At 36.9% G+C, this 24,875-nt stretch overlaps 2 protein-coding genes across 3 annotated transcripts in view; both read left to right on the top strand.

Annotated features, from left to right (window-relative positions):
• The window catches only part of dnc (phosphodiesterase dunce), a 474,861-nt gene that overhangs the window by 129,892 nt on the left and 320,094 nt on the right, over window positions 1-24,875 (top strand). For both annotated transcript variants that reach the window (XM_065356110.1, XM_065356111.1), the window contains exon 2: window positions 7,400-8,373. In XM_065356110.1, coding sequence (XP_065212182.1) covers window positions 8,285-8,373 — 89 coding nt within the window. In that variant the 5' untranslated portion in view covers window positions 7,400-8,284. The remainder of the gene's footprint in view (window positions 1-7,399; window positions 8,374-24,875) is intronic.
• LOC135840670 (zinc finger protein ZIC 2-like) lies at window positions 7,314-8,279 on the top strand. The gene is made up of 5 exons (XM_065357297.1): window positions 7,314-7,339; window positions 7,400-7,424; window positions 7,476-7,530; window positions 7,680-8,225; window positions 8,269-8,279. The coding sequence occupies exons 1-5, from the start codon at window positions 7,314-7,316 to the stop codon at window positions 8,277-8,279; spliced, it is 663 nt and encodes a 220-aa protein (XP_065213369.1).

Below are 24,875 nucleotides of genomic sequence, written 5' to 3'. Positions count from 1 at the left end.
ACGTCGAATACTTCTCATAATTCTAGGTACCTATAGCGAAGTACAAGAACGTTGTACATTCGTTTGTTTACAACGAGTTCGTTAACTTGTGAAAAAATAATGATAAAAATTTGGCAAGTCGCCTTATTTTATATGTATAGGTAGGTAGAGGTACGACTACGTACACGATGTACGAAGTGATTTCTATCCAGTACATAGTGTATAGACCTTCTTATTGCGTTCGAGTGTATTACGTTTCATACTCAGTCATACTCGTACTCGTACTCGTATAGTTGATAACCACCCATTTTATTTGCGTGCTCGTATAAATGCAACACAGTCGAGGCAATTTGTAGTCGCAACAATGTTTCTCAAACAATTTGCTCGTTTAGTTCTCCATTTTTAATCAACGCAACGTTTAAATAAACGTCGGTCTACGCGACGGAGAGGAAGGGACGCGGGCCCGCGCCCTCAATTCGCGTATTATTGTTTTTCAAACGAAATAACAACATCGCGAAATTTTTCAACTGTGAATAACGAGATAGAAAAGTTTTCTTCGATGGTGTGTCTTTTAAAGCAGCAAGTCGTATACTCGACCTTTGCAGCTAAAAAAAAAATGCTCCATGTTTGTTTTAGTTTTCTTCATTATTCTTCGAAACAGCCTTATCTGTGCATGAAGAAATTTGCAGCCTACAGTGAATTTTGAAAACAACGAGAAAGGTGTAATGAAAAGTTGTTAAATTGCGGCAAATTCTCGTACATTTTTTTTCTTTCTTTTGCAACAATGTTGCAAACTATTACGAATTTCTAGAATTTTTTTAATTTTTATGCCAATCGATGCGACGATGGTGAACTTTACTTACCAAACTTGAAAACTTCTTGAAAATGGTACTCCCATTGCGTTTTGTTTTACTGTCGATGCGTTCCTTTGTGATTGTTATCAGATTCTATTCATTCCCATTTCCACTCACGTTTGTTTTGCGATGCGGAGTCAAAAAATTGCATTTTTCTGCATGATCATTTGAACTGATAATATTAAATTCCAAGATGTGAGCGTTTGAATCGGCATTATTTTTGGATTATATTATTTGAAAATGTTTACGATGGAGCGTTTCCCGTCGGTTGAATCCCCCTATACCCCCGGTGTTCAAAATATGGACCCGTCTCCCCCCCCCATTGAGGTGAACTATCAAAATTGTTTTTCGTAGGTTTTCGATATTTTATTTTAGAATTTCATAATCAAGTACATAAGTAGGTACCTAAGTAATGATCTCGAAAGTGGATATTGAAATAAGCTTTGGTTCAAATCCAAATTCAGTTGATTTTCATTTTTTTTTTTCAAATTTACTTGATTGATGAATTTTTCTATTTGACGAAGTCGCCTTTAAATTAAATCAACTACATAAAAGCAAACATAAAAAAACTCATTGGCGTGTGTTTTTTTTTCTTCAAATTTTCAATTAAGAACAATCTTTTCTCGATACGATTTTGCTACTTCCAACAATAGATGTTCATTTTATAAGAAACAGCCTCTTCTTGTTAATTTTTAGTTTCTGCTAAATCCTTCGCAGCATATCTCGGCTGCTCGAGCACCTCTTAAATGTTTTACGACTTGATTTTTTTAAAGCTGAAAACTCGCAATGTTGCTTATCGAAATCTTTTTATAAAAAAGTTAGGTACGTACCTACCTACGCAGTACCTACTTCAAGTAAGCCTTAAGTGCGAATCGGGATTAAATTTATATGTACTTATTTCGAAGGCGCTACGAGCCGACGAAGATTCGAGTATCTTTGCCAAAAAAGCGTCACGGCGTGGCGGCGATAAGACGCGAAAAAATGGTGAAAAAAAAACGCGCGTATATTTCGCGGTCGTAACAAAATTACAAATACTCGTAGTATTTCGCGTTTGCACTGTGAGAGTTCGCCTTCGCCTTCGCCTTCGCCGTTGCCCTGCATTGCAAAATTATTATAATATACGCGTAATATGTAGACGTACATGGGCTATGGTACACTTCTTGGCACGCATTTCTGTATTCAAAAAGAGAAAACGTAATATGAATATTAGAGATTCCTTTACACGTTGGATTAGATTTACGAGGATATTTGATGAAGTGAGAAAAGAAAAATGTTGGTGTGTAATGCACCTAGTAGTTTTATATGGCACAGTTTTTGTCATTTTTTTGTTGTGTTTTTTCCCTCTTGTACTTAAAATTTATTAGACAAATAGTTCACTCGGATGGATTAATTTAATGTTTGCATGAAATGAACCAAGTGGGAAAAGGTCATACTCGAATGCAGCGAAAAATAGTCCAACTCGATGAAAATGAACACCCTTCAGAGTTATAAAGAGGTTTTTTCGGGGGGGGGGTAGATTTTTTTATACTTATACCTATTATTGTCTTTAAAATTGGAGCCCTTTCTGTTGATTTGCAATCAGTCATAAAAAATTACCCAAAAATTAGAGATAAGAAAAAAAAAGCTTAGAACAAAAGCTATGGGGCGTGAAAAATTACACAATTCTGTCTAATCGTATTTTAAAACTGGTTCATTGGTTTGCATTTAGTAAACAGATTTTGACAATCGCCTGAAAATTGAAGATGAAGAAAAAATCTTAGCACCAAATAATTGAACTCCTTGATGATCAGATTCTGAAACCGGTTCATTGGTTCACATTTAGCAACCAGTTTTTGACAATCACCCAACATTTCGAGGTAGCCTACAGGAAAACTCTTGAAACAGAAGTTTTACAGCGTGAAAAGTTGATCTTTTTTTCGCTGACCAGATTTTGAAACGGTTCATTACTTTGCAACCAGTTACATATTGAAAATTACCTATCTCAAAATTTGAGATGCGGAAGGGAAAACTCTTGAAACAAAAGTTGTAGAGTGTGAAAAATTGAACTATTTTCGCTTATCAGGTTTTGAACCCGGTTCATTATTTTGCAACAATTAGGTATTATTAAAAATTACCTGGTTGCAATTTTCAAAAACTGGTTGCTAAATGCGAACCAACGAACTGGTTTCAAAACGTGATTTGACAAAATTGTGTAATTTTTCACGCCCTATACAACCTACAACTTTTGGTTCGAGCTTTTTTTTGCATCTCCAAACTTTAGATAAGTAGGTAATTTTTAATAACTGGTTGCAAAGTAATGAACCGGTTTCAAAAAATTCATAATATTTCATAATATCGCACCTTGGGAGTAATAAGGTGACATCTCAAAAAAAATTGATTTTGATGTTTTTGCATTTTTGGGGCTTGTATGACCCCCCTCAACCAAAAATAACACTCTGAGTTGGGTACATTATCTAGATCATGTAAAAAACTCAAATGGCCTAACTCAAAATCCCAACAACATTGCAAGTTGTTTGGAGTTATAAGGTGACATCTAAAAAACTCCACCTTTTTTGAGCAAATTTAGTACAATACAGAGTGTTAACAAACAGTTTTGATTGTTTAGAATGTTTGTCAGTAAGAAATAGTCACAAGGAGTGCATTTTTCATTGGTTTGTACCAAATGGAAAAATTTTTTTAAATTGATCACTTTTCAGAAAAATGAATTTCACAGATAATGAAATTTTAGTTTTTTGAGAAAAACTCAAAAACTAAGCACTTCAGAAAAAAACTAACGGCATTATGTCGATTGGAAATTTAATTCTCTACAACTTTGTTTACATGAACTTTTTTTGGACGCTTCCTTTCGCCTCCACATCAACTTTAATGAAAGGTTCTAACTCAAAATGTTTTCCAAACATTGAAATATTTCCTCTTTAAGATTTTATTTTTCAAAGTGTTCTTATGCTAAATGAAGGTAGGATACCGGATCTTTAAAATGAGGTGCTATTCATTCCTCACAATTAATTATAAGTTGATAAAAATAATGAATCAAGTTTTTAAAAAAAAGAAAATCACTCTCCTGTAAAATTTCACTTTTTTGAGATGTCACCTTATTACTCCCGAGGTGCGATATGTACTCGTATTAAGTACGTTTTTGTCGCCTTAGTGTGTAGAATATGTACATTTCACCAGTACAAACCGGATTGAATTTTTTGACCAAACCGGTTTTTCAATTTGTATTAGGCATCCTGAGCATATGGGCCTGAAATTTTCAAAGGAGTTTTTGAAAGGCCCTTATTTTTTGCTACTCGACGCCGCTTCGTTTATCTCGTCAGCTCTTTCCATTTGGAAATTGTAGCCACATGGGCACTTTTTTTCCTCTTGTCCAGTCGGCAATATGAAGTATCTAAATTCCCTTCTTGCCCCAATACTTGAGGAACTTCATCCCCTCGTCATCAATTGTCCAGTTCAGTTCGTCTGCATCAAAGTCACCATATAAGCGACACCTGAAAAGGTGTCTGTCATCATGTACCTCGCCACATTCACACAGATCGTCATCAGCCAAGTGCCATCTGTGTAGGTTGGATTTTGGGCGTGTTGTTCCGCTTTTAATTCTATTCAGCCTTTTCCATAGGCTGTACTTCAGTTAGTTGCCTTGGGGCAATGATTCGCTCATAGTATTGCAACTTCGGCATGAGCACTTAATTCATTCACTGTTCTCAGGAAACTTTGTCTTGATTTTAGTCTGCTCTCTGGTAATTCGTTGTAGCCATGCATGGGGTGTAGGGGGTTGTGTGTTGCTTTATTTTTTTCTGCTCTGGCAGCCACCTTCCTACGCACTTCTGGTGGTGCAATCCCTGCGAGACAATGCAGAGCTGTGAGTGGAGTTGGTCTGAGGCATCCTGTCACCAATTGGCAGGCTTCATTCAGGGGCACGTCTACTTTTTTGCATGTGCTGATCATTCCCATGCTGGGCAAGCATATTCTGCAACTTGATAACACAGCGCTAGTGCTGATGTGCACAGGACCTGTGGTTTAGTTTAGCTCCCCGTCTGCTCCCTACCAGCTTTCAGATTGGATTTGTTCTAGCAGCCACTTTCATTTTGGTTTTTTCACAGTGTTGCTGGTAGGTGAGTGATCTATCCAGTGTCACTCCTAGATATTTGGGGTGGTCATTGTGATTCAGTGCAGTGTTTCCCCATTGGATGTTGAGCTATCTCTTGGCCTCACGGTTTCACAGGTGGAATGAACAAGTATTCGTCGAGTTCTTCTATTGCCTGATTCAGTGTATCTTCCACCTATACAAATGTGTCACACCATGCTGTGAGCGCCAAGTTGTCTGCATAAAGGAAGCGATGTGCAGGTCCTCCAATTGGTTGGTCATTGGTGTAGATATTAAAAAGGATGGGCAACAGGACACTTCCCTGCGGCAAGCCATTCCTTTGCCTTCTCCAAGTGCTGTTCTTTCCATCTAAAGTCACATAGAACCTCCGGTCTTTAAGCAGTGTCATGATGATTTCTGTAAATTTGTAGTCCCAGGTCAGTTCATAAATCTTGTACCGAAGTAACCGATGACACACTGTGTCAAATGCTGCTGTGAGGTCTACAAACACAGCACCATTGACCTTGCGCTGTTCAAAACCATCCTCAATGGGCTGTGTTAAACTCAGGACCTGACCAGTACAAGATTTCCCAGGTAACCTGCCTGCTGACTGATTAGGTTCTTGTCAATATTCTCAGCTACTCGATTTAGGACCACTCGCTCAAATATCTTATACAGGTGACATAGTAACGATATAGGGTGGTAACTTTTAGGGTCATTTGGGTCTTTGCCTGGCTTCTGGATAGCAATGACATGGGCATGTCTCCATGATCAAGGTATTTTTGATGTTTCTACACAGGTGTTGTACAATTCCTGGATCCATGTAACAGTTTTTGGCCCAAAATGCTTTATCTGCTCCACATACATTTTATGAACACCTACTGCTTTTTGATTTTTGGCTGAGCATATAGCTGCTGTGACCTCGGAGTATGTTCACAGTGACGAAAAGTTATTCACTTCCTCTGCTTGATTACAAATAATTTTCTTGCTTTTAATTCTACCATTTGTCTTTCCAGGGTGCTACTTCCTTGACATACTGTGTGTATAGCTATATACTATATAGTGTATAGTATACCTTGCCTCGAGGATATTGTCCAGCCTTTTTTCCTACTTCATTGAAGAGGATTGTCCACCTGAACTTTTCTCGCCAAGTCGCCTGGATTAGTGCCTCATTACGCGACATTCTTGCGAATCGAGTGTCCTCAGTGACAGTTTGGTGTGACTTTTCGGCTCATAGGGTGATCAGAATTTTCGTGTCCGGCTTTTGCTTGAAGGATTGCCGAATAGCATTGTCTCGCAATATTATTCCACGTTTTGTTCAGAATTATGCTACTGTACGAGTGCATTACTCGCGAGTGTCCTCTGTGGCTGACTTGTGCTTTAGGGGCAACTGGTGGCTTGATTCTAGAACCCTGGAAGGAAATCAATTTTTGGCTGGAGGTTCCAGATGAAGCGAGCCCATCAAAATACTGAAATAGGTACCTATATTCTGAAAATCAATTTCAAGAAATAGCGAAAATGACCTGTGATTGACTTCGGTGTGAAAATTGATTCGGAGATTTTCATTTTTTTTTCCTTCAAAAATTTACCTAATTTGGTTCAGTGGTGTGGATGACGCACTCTTTCAACGAACCTATGTGTCGATAATTTATCAGATTGGACGTGCTATTTTATCTGCATTCCGTGCATAATGCATAATAGCTGAATGACGTACTAAATTCATCTGCTGATGAGCTTATCTAATTTATTTTTTGAATTTTATGACGACTTGATTTTGGAATATAATGGCATCGCTCATCGCTATCATTTTTATCACAATTTGTTGGCGACAAACTACATTTTGAAAAAAAAATAAAAAATAAAAAAAAATACGTTCACTCAGTGTGTCACAAGTACGTAAACATTTAAGTTGTGTTGAACTGAATAGATACCGAACACAGTGCTATTTTGTAACCCACCCGAATACGAGTATGATTCCTTGTCGACAAATTTTTCAGTAATTCGGATGCGCGTTTTTTATGGATATTGCTGGATGCTCTGCGTATTTGAGAAAAATTGGTTCTGTTCGACGTGTCAGGTACTTTTCATCTTCATAGCATGGTGTACCTGTTGCCAGTTTTTTTTTTTTTTTTTTGGACAATGATTCGTTTATGGGCATATGGAACTTTGGGGGGTGAAATCTCACTTTTAGACTGAAATGAATCTCGTGAAGGGAAAGAAATGTACATTTCTTTGGGAGGTTTCAAGGACAAACGCTCTTCTTACGCCTAGGAGTATATATTTCTCCCTTTCACCGTTGTCGTCTTTTAATGCCTACTCGTATAAGTAATTCGTTGAGGAAGAGTCTTTTGTTCCTCCTTGTGTATTTGCATTTTTGCTAATGATGATATATGCATATGTATCTATTGAATTTGATGCAGCTGTTCGTGTAGATGTACATACGAGTATATTTATAAAGACGTACGATTTCGTTTGATTGCAGGTGCGCGTGCGGTAGAAAGTGGACGGTATCGGACATCTCGATAAATAAGCGCCTCAATGCGAATCGATGATCGTAGCAGCCTAGTCGTACTAGCATTCGTACTGGTGAAGAGGAAAATCTACAAGAAGCTCGTGAGGAAGAGAAAATCGCGAGGAGGCGGCGGCGCTGCAGTGGAAAAGAAGCAGAAGAAAAAGGAAGTTATCATTTCGCCGTAATAAAACCGGCGTAGTGGGGGGTGCTGTGTGCAAAGGTAATTGTTGCTGCTGCCGCCGATGCGCAGAGCAGCTGCAGTCGCGAGATCCTTCGTCGACGCGTAACGACGGCGCCGGCGCGACCCACCTAACATCGCAACCACGATCCGCTCAGGCGCCGACCTCTGCCGCCAGCTATAACTCGGCTTCGGGCACCGCCGCTGCCGCTGCTGCCGCCGCCGCAGCCGCGGCTTCCGCGTCAAATTCCAAATCATCCGCCGCAGCGCAATCGTCCGCGAGTCCGTCCGGCAAAGGTAGCGGCCCAGCAGATCCGCCCAAGGAGGACGATGCCGGTGGCGGCGATCAGGCGGGCGGAGGGGGCGGTCAGACGACGTGTCTGAACAACTATCTGACCATCAAGGAGCTGCACGATATCGAAGAGGAAGACGATCAGCTCGAAGAAGATCCCATATCCGAAAGTTCCAACTCGTTGTTGATTTTAAACAAAGTGAAAACGTCTCTGTCAACGTTATCGGCGTCCGGCGCTTATCAGCAGCATCCGCAATTGCAAAAGTGCGAGAGCCGCAAAAAGAAACGTAATTTGAGGACTCGGTCGGCGACCAGTAGCAGCACTAGTTCGGATAATACATGCGGAAGCGCGAGCGCCGGTATCTCCAGCATCGCATTGAACAGAATGCAGGCCGAGCAGGGAAGCATCGGTGATTTACAAAAATATCATAATCGATATCTTCGCAGTCGTCGACATACTCTTGCCAACGTTAGGTAAGTTTTCAAATCACCATTACCTAATACATACCTACTCGTACTTTAGTAGTCAGTAGTGTTATACACATGTACCTATTACATATGTACCTACCTACCTACCTTGTGCGTCGAAAGTATGCTTACCTGAAACATACTCGTACCAAAGTTGAATGCAAACGCTCAAGTTGTTAGCCCACCTGAAGGTAATTGGTTATTACTTACCACCTCATATTTTATCCTAAAATTTTTTACAAGGAGGGTATCTCAATTGACAGAAAAATGTTTGAACCTGACCAAGCTGAAGCTAAAGCGCGTTTTTTCGATTTCTGGCGAATTTTTAAAAATCAAATTTGGCTTAAAAATGTGAAAAAAATCACAATTCTATCAAATTTACCTCCAAATCATTCGGAAACGGTTTCAATCCATTTTGAACAGTTCTGGAGCCTTCGAAATTTTCAAATGTTGAAAATTTCATAAAAGAGTCAAAGGTATTCCATGGTAAAATACTCGTAGGTGAAATACCCCTGTCCTAGGATTTTTGAAATTTTGATTGAACATTGTTGGACACCTCTAAAAAAAAAAAACTATTGATCTGAAAATTATTCCCCCAACTCTCCTTGTCCACAATGACGAAAAAAATGTCTCATTCGAGGGGGGTGTCTCATTTTGGCACCTCCCCCCCCCCCGGGGACAGATATTGACAAAAGAACACTTAAAAGCCGCCATATCTCCGAACCTAATTCAAGCGCAGAAGATTTTTTTCCTTCTGAAAATATGTTCGGGTGCTACTTATTTTTAGAATTTTTAAACAATTTTTTCTCCAGGTCGGCCATCTTTAAAAACTTGAAAAACTCTGCCAAAAAAAAATACTCGTGACGAAGTTCTGAAACTTTGCGCATAAATCTTAAAAAACTAGAGAAAATGCAACAATTCCTCAAAAAGCTTATTTTGAATCCACGGGCAATTGGGCACCTCCCTACCCTATATTAGGGTTTGAAAATGGTTGACAATATGGTTGTCATTTTCGTATGAATCGAAGCCCCTGAACACGAATATGAAGTTGGAATAAAAATTGAACCCTTCTTTGGGCCCCATTGGGGGGGAGGGGGGTTGATTGCCCTAAACTTGAGTTTTTCTCGAAGAATGCCTTTCATTATAGCGTTACCTTACCACCTGTAACTTCCTTGATGAAGGTTGATCCACGGTCCTTGTGAAGAATACCATCATACACCTCCCTTCCATCTCCTCGATCATATCTTTGAAGACTTTTGATCTTTGGCATTATTATAGCACAGTAGTACACGTTGCTCAGTCAGGGAGCCCACTTAAGGATAAGTTGCACCTCTCCCCCCCCCGTCGATCCTCCGGGGCAACTTTTTTCTTTAAAGGGGAGTCCTAAGGAACATTTCTAGCCCTTGTACTCAAAACAAAAGTGGTCCTACTTACAAAATGGGGGTCATTTTGATTGAGGGGTCAGCCGAAATCGCAGATTTTGCGTTCCAACATAGGACTTGCACAAAATTTTTCAAACTGTACAAAGGTAGATCGAAAGAACAAGCAAAAATTTATCACCTGTCAAAATTTTAAGTGCTAAAGTGTGTTTTTCGATTTTTGGCGAATTTTTGAAAATCAAATTTAGGCCAAAAATGAGGAAAAAAATCAAAATTTTACCAAATTGACCTCGAAAGCTGAAATTTGGGATACACCCTATTTTCAACATGGCAAATCGATTGGAAACTGTTTTGAGCAGTTTTGGAGCCTCCAGCAGATTTTTGAAACTCGAAATTCCCACAAAATTTCATCAAATGGAGTTGGATAGCCGAAATTTACACTGCACGTAACTATAATTTCAATACGCTACGAAGTCAACTGCAGGGGGATTTCAAGTTGTTTTGGAGCATCCAGCGATTTTTTGACAATTACTGGAGCCTCCAGGAGATTTTTGAAACTTTAAATTTCCTAAAAAATTTCATCAAACGGAGATGGGAAGTCAAAATTTGTTCTGCAAACTAATTTCAATACGCTACGAAGTCGTCTGCTGGCGGATTTCAAGTCGATTTGGAGCCTCCAGCGACTGTTTGAGAGGTCATGTGGTCTTTTTTGGAAAATTGAAATTTCCAAAAAGTAGCTGGAAGCTTCAAAATCATTTAAAACCATTTGAAACCACCATGTAGTCGACTTCATATCGTATTGAAATTAGTTTCCGAAGTAAATTTCAGCTTGCCAACTCCATTTAGTAAAATGTTGTGGGAATTTCAAGTTTCAAAAATCTACTAGAGGCTCCAGTAATTGTCAAAAAGTCGCTGGAGGCTCCAAAATGATTTGAACTCACTTGAAGTCGTCTTTAGAGGATGTTAAAATTGAAGTGTACAGTAAATTTCAGCTTTCCACCGTCATTTGATGAAATTTTGTGAAAATTTGAAGTTTCAAAAATCTGATGGAGGCTCCAGGAATTATAAAAAAGTCGCCGGAGGCTACAAAGCGACTTGAAATTCACTTGCAGTACTTCGTAGCGCATTGAAATTAGTTTACAGAATAAATTTCAGCTTTGCAACTCCATTTTGGTGAAATTTTGTGAGAATTTCGAGTTTCAAAGATCTGCTGGAGGCTCCAGAACTGCTCAAAACAGTTTTAAACAGTTTCCAATCGATTTGGCATGTCGAAAATAGGGCGAATCCCAAATTTCAGCTTTCTTGGTGAATTTGGTAAAATTTTGATTTTTTCCCTCATTTTTGGTCTAAATTTGATTTTCAAAAATTCGCCAAAAATCGAAAAACGCACTTTAGCGCTTGAAATTTTGACAGGTGATAAATTTTTGCTTGTTCTTTCGATCTATCTTTGTACAGTTTGAAAAATTTTGTGCAAGTTCTATGTTGGAACGGAAAATCTGCGATTTCGGCTGACCTGTCAATCAAAATGGCCGCCATTTTGTAAGTAGGGCCACTTTTTTTTTAGTACAAGGGCTAGAAATGTTCCTTAGGACTCCCCCCTTTAAGAAAAAAATTGACTCGAAGGATCGTTGAGGGGGGGGTGCAATTTATCCTTAAGTGGGCTCCCCGACTAATAGGAAATATGATCTTCGAGAACTGTCACTGTCTATTCGACGAGCTATTCTCGTATACCCTTTTGACATGTAAACGTTAAACGTACCCATAACCCCATCACCACGTTCATCTACTCGTACCACAGTCACAGTACATAGGTTACTTTGGCGCGAATGGTATTCGTAACTAAGTACGTACTTGTATATTTTTGTACGGGTGCTGGCGAAGGCGAAGGCGAAGCCCTAACCAAGGTTATATATACAGAAAAAGGTCTCTGAAGAACTGTTCCTCGATTACTAACGTATACCCCTTAATACCGTCGAATGATTAGGTACGTTTGTTTTTCTTCCGCTTTAGTATATCCGAATAGGGATGTGAGCGAAAACTGAAAAGCCCGAATACATTTTGCGGATATTACGAAAGCGTCGAATGAAAGCGTTGTTTGTTCAATTTAACAACTAACTTCTCGAGTGTTATGCTTATAAATTTTTAATTTCCGACCAAATTGTACGTTGTCGCCCGCCTTCCTTTACTCTCCGTCTCCAATATTACCTATACCTACCACTAATACCTATAGATACGAGTATGAGATGCGTGAATACCTGACATACACATACGAATACGGTTTGTGAAGGTTTAATAATAGGTACGACGAGTCTCTCATCAATCGATCTACTACTTTCATGTTTTCTCATCTAATACCTACCTACATAGATACTTATTTAGCTTCTTAAAAATGTCGTATAATCGGGATGCAAACCAGAAAATGGCGGATGGTGGATGGAAGAAGTGAAGTAGCATGTTAGAGGAAGTAGAGCGTATAATGTCGAGTCTAAAGAAAAAATTATGAAAATAATGAGAAACTTTCAAGTGCAAATAAAATTACCTGCAGAATCGCCTTTGATCCGAATTCAAATGAAAATAACCTTAAGATGTTACTCGTAATAGATACTCGACGTAAATTATAAAAGCGCCGCAGAAGAAATTTTCAACTCCCTTTTTTTTGTCTCGCCCCTTTCCGGAGTTATCACATCTATTTCAATTCGCAATCCCCCCCCCCCCCAAGCAATTGATGATTGTCGACATTTTATAGATTTTGACTTCCATTAAGAAGTAGTAAGTACATATAAGTAAGTAACTATGCGAGAAATTTTTTTTTTCAATAGTTCGTGCTCGTCCAATTTTTTTTTTGTGAGTTACCTACCTATAATTATTCGATATTGAAACCTTGTCGCCTTTCGCACCATATAGCTCTATTACCCATCCGTGGAAAATTAGTTTTGGCCGTGTCTCGAAACAATACCTACTCGAATAATAACGATTCGGTACATAGAAAAGCATTAATCAAACGTTAAATTGATTGATTAGCGAAGAGATACGCGTACTAGTAACTGGTAATTTTTTTCGCTCGTATTGAAAAATTACCAAAGTGTCAGTTAACCTATAACTCCTGTAGATAACTTTTTAATGTTTTTTCTCTGTCTCTGTCTCTGTCTCTCTCTGTCCGCTGCATAATTGTCGAAGTTTTGAAAAAGTTTATCCGCGAGTTGATAACTATTTTTTTTTTTTTTTTTTTTTTTTTTTTCAGTTTATCGTTTTATCGCGGAGATTATGGTAATTATCTCGCAGATTATGTAAAAAATGGGGAAAAGTTGGTATAGATCGAGTTAAAATTGGAGCAGAAATATAAGTTGGGTAGATTTCAGTTTTTGTTCTAAATCCATGGTTCGTATTTCAGTTTTGAATGCAGAAAAAATTTGAAATGTTTTTATCCATGAAGAAGAAGCGTTTATGAGATGTAATTTTTATCTCTTGTTTGAATTTGAAATTGAGCTGTTGTCACGATAGCATATTTCTAAGTTCCTGTTGTGTAAAGTGGGTCGGCAGTTTTGCAAAATTTCAATCTTGAGTTTTGTGATTATAGGTATATGTACCTACATGCATACTCGTATTGTTGAGAATTTTGAAATTTTTAGTACCTGTATGACGCAAGGACACGAGTTATTTTTCAATTGCGAATTCGAGATAGCTGTTGTCACACAAAAGAGGTGTCCTCGGAAGAGAACCGCTGCCCAATTTCAAAACTACAGGTTTCTCAGTTAAAAAACCGAGAATTTTGACTATTTTTAGCGAAAAGCAGGAATGACTACGCGTATTTCTTTTTTGGAAAAGCACGAATTTTTGGCAATTATTGGCTGAAAAATTGGTACTTTTTCGCAATCTTCGTTGAAAATGGGAGAAATGTTTTGATCATTGACATTTTTTTAGGTAAAAAAGCAGTACACTTTTAGGTAGTTTTTAAGAAGGGGAATGAATACTTCTTGAATTTTTCTGCGAAAAAGTAAAATTTTTTGCCAAAAGCGAGGCTATTTGGAAATTTTGACAAAAGGTGAGATTTTTAGCTATTTTTGGCAGAAAGGTAGACGTTGACTATTTTGCATTGTAGCCAATTGAAAAACAATACAAAAATATATAAGTAGGGCGATTATACTTTCGCAAATTTGTCACTTATTGATAGGTACTTATTATTAGAATTTTTTACTTCCAAGATATTTTCGGTTTTAACATGGGACCCCTTGGTGTTTCGGGACCCCCGGCGATCGCCAGTGAACATCATAGGCCAATCCGCCACTGTACTGCAGCCTTCTGTTGTACGTATTTACAAAAATTAGCGTTTCAAAAAAGTCTCGGGAGGTTTACAAAACGGTCTAAAACCATCGCAATTATTGGGGTAGGTGTGAACTATGAAGTGTTGTAGATCTCATCATCTTTCCAACTTTGTTTGTTTTTATTATTTTTTTTGAAAGGGTATTCCACGGTAAGATAGACGAAATGGCCCTGTTCCCAGATTTGGAAAATTATGATGGATTATTGTTGGGTACCTCCATTGAAAATTTTCGAGGGAATTCCCCCCCCCCCCTCCTTGGACAGTATAGCCGAAAAACGGTTTTTTGGGAGAAAAATTCTGTATCTGTGAGTAGTGAATAGAAAATTCTGGTACCACGCGGAATATGTAGGGGAAGCCAGGGCCTTTCAACATGATTTTTTTCAAAAAAATTTATCATAGTGGTGGGGGTAAAATTGACAAAAGAAAACTTTGAACCGCCACAGCTCCGGGCTAAATGGTTTATCGTGAAAACTGTTTTCGCCAAAATGTGTCTTTTTACAAGTTCTTTCTTCCTATTAATCCATAAAATTGAAATTTTGTCTGCAAAAGGCTCATATTTGTGAAAATCCCTGAAAAATACGCGTTTTTCCGCGTGTTTTTGCAAAATTATGCGAAATATGCGAAAAATGTATAGGACGAAAAATGTTAAGCGTCAAATTTCACCCGAGAGAACGTGGTCAAAAGGTTATCAAAACGCTCAGTACCTGCACTTTCTGATAATGCGAAAAATCGTCACTGCGAACTTGCCAAAAATTCCTGATTTTGCCAAAATTATCGAACAAAGTCTCGTTTTTGTCAAAATTATTTTTAAAAATCCTCACTTTAGTCAAAATTGTCAAAAAAAGCATTGACTATTTCGGCATAAACAGAATTTCTCGGATAAATTGCCAAAAAAAGGTCTTAGCCTGCAATATTTTGTCAAAAAATTAGAACTTGCTGACAATTTTGACAAAAAGCAGAAGTTTTGAAAATGTTGGCTAAAAGCAAAGTTTTTTTTTCTTACAATATTTAGTATGAATTTATTTTGGCAAAACATTTTTTTTTTCATCAAAAAAATTGATTTTAACAACGATTTGACAAAAAAAGGATTTTTTTGAACATCTTGGCAAAAAGCAGTTTTTTTGGCAATTTTTACAAAAGTTGGGAGTTTTTTATAATTTTTACAAAAAAAGAAACTTCTTTACAATTGTCACATAAACGAGACTTTTTTGATAATTTTGGCAAAAACAGAACTTTGCACACAATTCTGGCAAAAAACATAACAAAGACTTCTTAGGATAATTTCGGCAAAATCAGGAAATTTCAAAATTTTTGCTACTAACAAAGTTTTTTGGTCATTTCTGCAAGAAATATTATTTTGTCAAAAAAATTAGAACTTGCTGACAATTTTGACAAAGAGCAGAAGTTTTGAAAAATTAGAACTTTTTTTTACAATAGGTACCTTATGTGTTTATTTTGGCAAAAAAAAAAACACAAAAAAATTGTAATTTTCAAAATGTGTCTCTAGCCCACGTGGCTGCACAAGTAATGAATTTTGACAATGATTTGGCAAAAAACATGACTTTTTAGAATAATTTGGGCAAAAGCAAGAATTTTTGCCAATTTTGGCAAAAAGCAGGAATTTTTTGGCAATTTTTACAAAAGTTGGGAGTTTTTTATAATTTAGACAAAAAATGAAACTTCTTTACAATTGTCACAAAAACGAGACTTTTTTGATAATTTAGGCAAAAAACATAACAAAGACTTCTTAGGATAATTTCGGCAAAATCAGGAAATTTCAAAATTTTTGCTACTGACAAAGTTTTTTGGTCATTTTCTGCAAAAAAAATGACTTCTTTAAAAAAGGTATTTTTCAAGAATTTTGTCAAAAAACAGGACTTTTTTTGGCAATTTTAATAACAGTTGGGATTTTTTATAATTTTTTTAAAAAAGAAACTTCTGTACAATTTTGGCAAAAATGATTAAAATTTTCATCGGAGGTGCCCAACAATAATCCATCATAATTTTCCAAATCTGGGAACAGGGCCATTTCGTCTATCTTACCGTGGAATACCCTTTCAAAAAAAATAATAAAAATTACCAAAAGTACCCGAATTGCTCGAAATTTTCTTGACTTTGTAATTCTACGAAGAAAAATAAGATTTGAGAATGCCTTCAATTGATTTTTTTTTTTGGATGATGGATGAAAATATACAATATGTACTCGTATATCCGCGTAATGTTCGTGTTGATGACAATTTTTTGCAAGTTTTGTCGTTTATGGATGCCAAATTGAAGTCCAAAGCATTACAATACGTAGTTCGAATGAAGTTTGTACGTATTGTTTGCGACTGAAATAGTACGTTCCTACGTTCGTTTCCATTAGTTGCTTCGTAGCTTCGTAGTCACATTGTACTACGAGTAAGTACTCGTAAGTAAGTGTATGCAAATTAGAATCGAAGAACAATTCGCCTTGAATGTGATTTGTTTGCTGATTTATCAGGCGTTGAAATTTTGACAAGTAATGTGAAGAGTCACCACAGTAGTCCATAAGGTCAGAGCTAACGAGAACGGTGATAAATTTCGTAAAAAATTACACTATGATTAAAGATCAAAGATTAACAAGTTATTCTTGTAGAAAGACAAAATGTTTTAACGAGATTGTCTTACTGTATGAGTGTATAGTGTTGTGTGCTCGTGCCTGTGTCTCATATGGATGCGTAGAGACCAGAGAGATAGAAATATTATATCTATTCTATTCGTACTCGTACTCGTTGGTAGGTTAGGCCTAAGTACACCTCTAACTAACGTACCTGACGATAAGTACATAGGTATTAAGTGTAATGAGTAAAATAGCGAGAGCTGCGCTGTTCTGTATGAACGTGAACTTGAAAACGGCAAGTTTTCATTATCATCGCGTGATTTTATGTATCATCGTAATCAATAGAATGCGTGACGTAGTTTTCATCTTGGTTGTTATGATTACGAGTATGAATACTCGTTCGTATGCCTATGCGTGCGCGGTGCGGTGCTTATTACGGATTCGGCTTAATGTTTAAAATTATCAAGACGACCGTCAACTGCCGCAGCCGCAGCCGCAGCCGCACCGCATACGCAATTACGCATGTATGGATATTGGATAGGCAAGTCGATAATCTCGAATCATTTTCTACATACTCGTTCATATAGATACTTGCAGTGTCAGCTGTACACTATACAGCCTAATCGTCGCAAATTCATCTTCTTTCAAGTTTCATTATAAAATTTACGCCTATACAAAATGGTAAATTTTATCGAATTAGTGCCAAGTACCTACATACAGTAATAGTAAAGCAACACGTGTACAACGTGTAAGAATACCTATAGGTACATATCAGCTATATGGTAGGAGAATGAGTGTCCAACTGGCGCTGATTAATTATCGCTGTTTTTCTTTTTATTGTTATTATTTAAACGGTATAGAGGATGGCCTTCTTTTGGTAATGAGCTTTGCGAAAAAAATAATGCAGCCAAATGCGTTTCATTGGCCAGACTAATGTCAGAGAATTATACGGTATAGTGTAGTCCTTTAATCATACCAAAAGTACTCCTTCGAGATGAATTAGAGCCGCAAAAAATTCCACCCGATAACATTTTCTATTTGAGGTTGAGCGAATTAAACGCTTTCGAGATCTTTTTACTCGTATTCGTAAAATTGCTGTTTTTTCTGTTTCCCTCTTTTTTTTCGTCTTTTTTTTTGGCGTGTATTTTTTTATTTCCACAGAATAAATTATTATGACAAGGGTCTCGCGTTGTGAAAAGGCGAAAAGAGGTTAATGATAGTGGTTTATGTAGAGCTTTTCTCCTTCTAATGTTACCGAATAGATAAGTAATGTTTGGAGTTTTTTGTTTTGTTTTTGTTCGTGTTTTTTTGGAAGAAAAAGTGACGGATTATTGAAAAAATCGACTTCCGTGTAAACGACGACGTGAAATTTCAACAAAACAAAAATCATATAAATTTTACTCCTAAATTCTTTCCTACAAAGGAACCTGTTGGATTGCCACTCTCTGATTTGAATCAAACCAAACCGAGTCAGATTGAAAGAGCACGTATTAAAATCCCTGTATACATAAAATTTCAAGTCCTAATGTTCACGTTTAGAATTTTTGACAATTTTTATTTTAAAAAATTCAAAAATCGTTGCAAAATATATATATTTTTTTGGAAGGGGAGGAGGCCTCCAGATCTTTTCAAAAGTGGCCCGATTTCAAGGGTGGGAGGAAATCGACTTCAGTAGGTAGAAGGTATATAAAACAATTTTTGGATTTTTCTTCTTTTTTGCCTTTTTTTGCATAAAATTAATGTACCTACCTAACTACCTAAACTTACCTACCAATTTGCTAGAAACTTGCCGCCATTTTTTTAAATTCATCAAAAATTGAAAAATCAACTCGGGCTACTCGAAATTTGGTTTTAAACTGTTCTCTTTCGAGTAAGCAAATTTCAGCTCGGTCGAGTCGGCAGATCGTAGGTATTAGTTCCCGATTCTATTTCCGAGTTTTAACTTGAAATTGAAATATTTTTGCATCCTCACTTGAAATATCATCCGAATCGATCGATGTACGATTCCGAGGGTGGACTGGCCTAGAGAGCCCCGGAGCTCCATGTTTAACAAAAAAAAAATTGGAATTTTTAATTAGGTAGGTACCTATTAGATATTAGAATTCTAAAATTGTGGGGTCAAAAAAATGCGACTTGTCACTTAAAAAACATTGTTTTTTACACTTCTCGAAATACGAATTTTTGAAAACGTTTCGTCCTAGCTTGGCTCGGACTGCTGTGTGTTTTTTCTTCAAATTATACTTTGAAAAAATGTATAATTCAAATTTTAAAAAATGTTTAAACTAAGTAAACAGAATACACTATTCACTTTAAAAAAACACATAGTTCTTGACTTTTGGAAACTAGCTTTTGCCCTCGCTTCGCTTAGGTCTGTTTGCTGATCAGTTATCGTTTTCAAAATTGAAATTTGTAAAAACTCGACGTTCAAATTCTGAAAATTTAGAGCCAAAAAAACGAAAAAATTATTTAAAAACAGATCGATTTTCCGCTCTTGAAATACGAAAGTATCATTCCTAGACTAAAAAATTCCATATTTGAAACTTTCATAAATTGAAAAAGGAAAATAACAATTCTTAATTAGCCTTAGTAAGAGTAAATTCTGAAAGGGAGAAGATAACACCTCCCCCCCTCAAAAAAAAAGGTTAAATTGGTGTAAATTTTGACGTAAAATGCAACTGAGCGACCTTATTGCAAGGGACGAAAACGAGTTTAGAGTTTAGGTACATACTAAATTTAATTCGCTACTATAATACATAAAAGAGCGCTTTGGGAACTTTGGAAATTTCTCGCTGCCAGCGCACGGTACGTACTACGTAGACGTACGTCGCGTCGTACATTACGGAGAAATAGACGTAACGTTTTTAATTAATTTTCTCCAATATGCGAGTGTAACGAGACAAAATCTGCTGGATAAATTCGTCTTTTTCTTGAAAATTTTCATCGCGACGTATTTGACACAAACATGTTAACAGCTTTTGTCTCGTCGGTTGATATTATTTTTCTCGGTGTATATTTTAATTTAAAAACGTTCGGTCTCCGGTCTCTTCTCTGACAAAAAAGAAATGACAGTTGGGTTAAATTTCGCATGAATTTTAATTAAAATTTTTCCTTTTTACCGCGTGGTTGATATTTTTTATTTTATTTTATTCTATTTTTTCATTCGAGTACAATGGTGTGATGATGGCTCAGTAAATTCTGCTTCTGCGGCCAGGCCAAGGAAAAGTGACCAACAATAAAATCGAACAAAATAAGATGGTAGAATTTTGTCTGAAAAAGTACAAACTACATAGGTATACTTATACGAGTAGATACGAGTAATATTTCCAGAAAATCATTTTTTCATCTCGTATTTGGATACGGATTTGCCTGTAAAAAACAAAAATTCTCGAATTGTTTTTCAACGACGAGTCGATGAGGTTATTAACACGATAAATTTGTAATTTAAATTAAACGATGGAAAAAAAATCCGGCTCGAACAAGTGCAGCAAATACTCGTAGTTATTATTTATAATTCATCCCAGTAAAAACATGTTTACTCGCGCTACGATCGCTATAATGGGGAATAAATTTTTGAAATAGGTAGTAAGTACCTACCTAGATTTTTTTCCTAAAGTATCGCCACGTCAATTCGTCCTTGAACAGCACAATTCGTAACTGGTATTTACACTGAAAAATGTCATCAATTACATATACATAAGTAGAAAAATGAAGAAATTTTTAATAACATCAAATTCTTCGAATTTTTACATTTTAAACTAAGGTACGTGCGTAATATCATCTCGTATCTTACCTTTAGCGCCATCGAGTCTTGGTGTTCGGCAGCAAATTTCCTCAAAAACAGACTTGAGATAAATTTTCATGAACTGAAATATCAAAAGCTCGAGAGAATCGATCTCAAAACTTATCATAAAATGATGGAGGGGGGGGGACTATAGACAGAAAATATAGATTAGATTGGAAATTGATATATGTAGATGTACCTATTTTAATGAATCGTGTAACAAATTTTCATAAGTATACCTACTCGTATTTTCTTCTGAAGAAGGGTGGTGGATGGTTTTCCCGGCGAACGACGAATCAAATCGACCGAAAAATTAATCACTCGAAACACCCTCGGCGACTTTTTACGATTGGCTGTGAAAATGAATCGAGCATCGAGCTTTTCCATGTACCTCTGTCGTGTCGGCTCCATCTCTTGGTAGTCGTCGGCTATGGCAGATGGCAGAAAAGTAAAAAACCTGTACCGATTCGCCGTTAATAGGATTTAAGTTTAGCGGTGTGTTTTTTTAAATAATTGGGTGACGTTGCGTTGCGTTGTGGGGAAAATCTCGTTCCAGATACGATAGGTAATTAATTTTCACGAGAGTCGTCAAAACGATAAGTGCGGGTGGGAGGTGCCCAAAGCGTTTTGTATGCATACTCGTAGAATGGCAGAAGGGGTGAAAATGAACCATCGTGTATCGTAGATAGGGTTAGGGTTACTCGTATAGTGACTCTTGCCTACCCATACGCTAGCTAACATGTGTTTGTATAATATTATGTGTAGGTAGGTATGTCTATGTATAATGTACCTACTACCTACTACGTACCTATATACATATAGTAAATAGCGTATCGTACTCGTACACATACGAGTATGTCGTTGATGTATCCGAAATCGGATGTGTGTGGTGTTTTCACAATATAGATATACTCGTAGTTACATATAATTACGTAGACTATGCATAAAACACTGATACGACGTCAAAGTATGATGAGGGGATAGGTATACTACATACGAGTATATATAGTCATCACACTCGTAAGTATGGGCATCGCGACCGCTGAATATACGAGTATGCCCGCGAATTGGGGCTCGGGGCTTAAGGGTTGAAATATTCGTTAGGGATGGGTTAGGAAATGAAGTACGTGTGTAAAGCCGAGGAAAATCGTGTTTAGGTACGTGGTCGTGGTCGTGGTATTTGATGTGCTGCGTTCACGTTCACGTTCACGTACGAAAGGTGTATATGAGAAAATACGAGTAGAGGCCAGGGCGCCATCGCCATCGCCATCACCATGTCACGGATTGTACGAAAATACATATAGACTAAGTAACTACGTGTGTGACCGGGTCGTGCGTGACGGCAGGGCATGGCACATGCATAGTGGAGAGAAAACAGCTGAGGAAAAGGCCAGGTACAGATTTTAAATGAATGAGGATAAACGGTGGAAAAGGGAAAGGCGCGGATCGAAAGCGAGGAGAAAGGAAACAAATATGATAGGCGAGGCGAGACTGGAAATTTTAAGCACTAAGCCGAAGCGACTGCAAATCAATAAAAAATTATGAAATTTCGTGTTACTAAAGCAACATAATTTTTGCTAAAATTTCTCAACTTTTACCAATTTTCGTCGCTTTTGGAAATGGAGAATTTTCATCAATTTTTGATCGTTTTTATATGGGTACTTTTTCGTCATTTAATCATCTCTTTTGAATGTTTTTCTCAAATGTAATTTTGGCTAAATTTTGCGGAAATTTCTTCAGTTGTTGTTGTTGATAATTCATATAAACGTAGGTCTAGGTACATCGGTGCTTTGCTAGTATGTTTTGTCAAGTCTTACCATTTTTAAAAAATTTTAAATTTTGATTTTTTTCCAACTTTGAAAATCTTTTTATAGGAGAACCATGTCATGTCGTGACTCAGATATTGAAAGAATTTTAAAAATCGTCTCCGACTTTCGTTGTAGGGTAAATGTGCCTAAGTTTGCGCGCTTCACCTAAGATTGCGCAGTAACGATTTCTCAGAACCAGTGAGAGTTACAACATTGATACCACCTTTACTTGAAAGAAGAATCAAAATGACCATACTTGACGCTTTTTGGTGATGGTAGCACCAAGTGTTGCCAACTGACAAGCGAAACACTTTTTTTTTCAAATTTTTTTATAACTTTTCCAATAAAAGTCGCACGTGACAATTTTTATGGAAATGGCAGTAGAGATCTAAATAAGCTATTTTTAGATTCGTCATTGACTGGGGATTATAACAAGCACATATTTCAAGTATTTTCTGCTTTAATTAGGTTTCAATTTTTCAATTTTAAAAAAAAAAACACCCCTGTGCCTAGGATTGCGATTTTTATTTTTCGCTACTTTTCTAGACTAATAATGATGATTTTCGAAATTTTCATCAAGAACTCAATTTATTTGAATGAAATGACACCTTATATACGTATAGAGTTTACTCCTTGTCAAAAGCTAGGGAGAAATGGGTGTAATGCTGGAAATACCAGATATGAGCGCATTTCCAGTGTGGTTCACTCAGAAGTTTCAAATGCACGTTCGTGTGAGACGATTTGTTTGCTTTCATCATTAATTAAATAATTTTGACGAATTTCCATGTTTTTCACTGGTGCGCAATCTTAGGAAGGCATATGCCTAAAAGTTTGCGCATTTGACTTTTTTTGGTTTTTGTTCAAAATATTAAAAAATAAATCGATTAAAAATTTTATTTCTGGCGCAAATCATAGCTAAATGTTTGAAGAACCTTCTGTACAAATTTCAATATTCTAGCTCCTTTTCATAAAAAGTAGTGACTGTTTGAAAATTAGGTGCGCAAACTTAGGCACATTTACCCTATTCAATTTTTTTTTGATTTTTTTCGACATGAGAGAGCTGCTTTTGAACAGAGAGGACAACTCTGCTTACGTTCGCGTTGGAAGAATCGCAGATATCCTCTCTTAAAGAAGGGGATTAAAAGAGACCAGTCCAATATAGGTACAAATTTTCGAGATTTTTTTCACCTTTTTTTCACTTTTCGAGAGCTCTTGACACAATTTGATTGTCGACTGTTGAGCTACAATTCTCAGCATTTCCCCCCCCCCTCAACTTCTTCAGTGGGTAGGTGGAAAAAGAATTGAAAATTTATTTCGCAAGTTTATGCTATGTGGGTCATTCCACGTCAATTGAACCAAGAGGGTAGGGGGGTTCGGCGATTTTTTTGAAATTTTTCCAGTGGAAATACCTACCAAAGGGACGACCAATGGCGCAAATCGCAGCCCTCTAGCCGTTAGGCAGCCAGGGGGTGTCAAAGTTTTCAGTCAACCTAAAGGGTATGATTTATCGTTACGACAAAAAAGGGGAAATGGACGACAAAAATAAGGGGGTTTAAGTGACAGAAAAAATAAATACCACGGCCCACAAAAAACACGACAAAAAAATTACTTCAACGACAGGCATTTATATTGCAGGGTAAAAAAATGCATTCAACGACAAATAATTATTTTACACGACAACCGGATAAGCGAAATTCACGACACAATAGTATCTAGGAACGACAAATTTTATGAATAAAAAACGGCAATTTATGCAATTAAAAAGAGACTACACATCTACACATTTGCAAATTGATAGAAAAAAAAACTTTCATTGCACCAATAGTGCCCTTTTGGATTTAGCTGACCTCCCACTCTTGCGTTTTTTGCCGAAGGAAATGGATTTCGCCTGGGGGGAGCCCGAATCCATTTCTGACAACTTTGCATTCCAAGTACATGTTTCCATGTTGTTCTTTTCATGAAATAAGGGCATGAACAAGTTGATAATTCCAAATTGTTCGATACAATGCTGATTTTCCAAATTCCATGTGTGAGTTTGAGGAATTCGTCAAAAGTTTTCCAATGTTTGTCTGCAGACTGCAGATTTGAAGGTTTCGATCAATTTGGGAGTAATTGAGTGTTTGGCTGTGGTGGAGGTAGTGAAAAAAAAGGGAGCAGCGCTGGAATCGCCTGGAATTTGAATCACTTTTTTGTTTTGAGCAGCCCATTGATACCCAGAGATCCACTCCTTTAAAGACACATCTGGAGAAGTGGCAAAATGTAGACAGTTTTCAATTACAACTTTATCATATTCCATTGTATACCAATTATGTGCAGTTCAAACACTATACCCATTTACCCAAGTACTGATGCCCCTTTCACTCGATGAAATGAACTCCTCACAAAAACATCAAAATTCGAAAAAATTCCAGAAATGAACGAATTTTCATTTTTTTGTTGTCAGTGTAATTTTTATCAACTTTTTCATGAAATACGTCAGAAAGAGGTCAAAATATGACAACTGGATAAATTTGAACTTTTTCTGATGTTTGAAATTTGAATTTTTTCGAATTTTGAGTTTTTTGTGAGGAGTTTATTTCACTGAGTGAAAGGGGGTTTTCAACTTTTTCAACAGATACGTAAAAATAAGGGTCAAATG

This window comes from Planococcus citri, chromosome 3 (genome assembly GCF_950023065.1).
Source record: "Planococcus citri chromosome 3, ihPlaCitr1.1, whole genome shotgun sequence".
NCBI classification, from domain to species: domain Eukaryota; kingdom Metazoa; phylum Arthropoda; class Insecta; order Hemiptera; family Pseudococcidae; genus Planococcus; species Planococcus citri.
The sequence above is the reverse complement of the archived record's forward strand: the minus strand, read 5'-3'. Positions and strand labels throughout refer to the sequence as shown.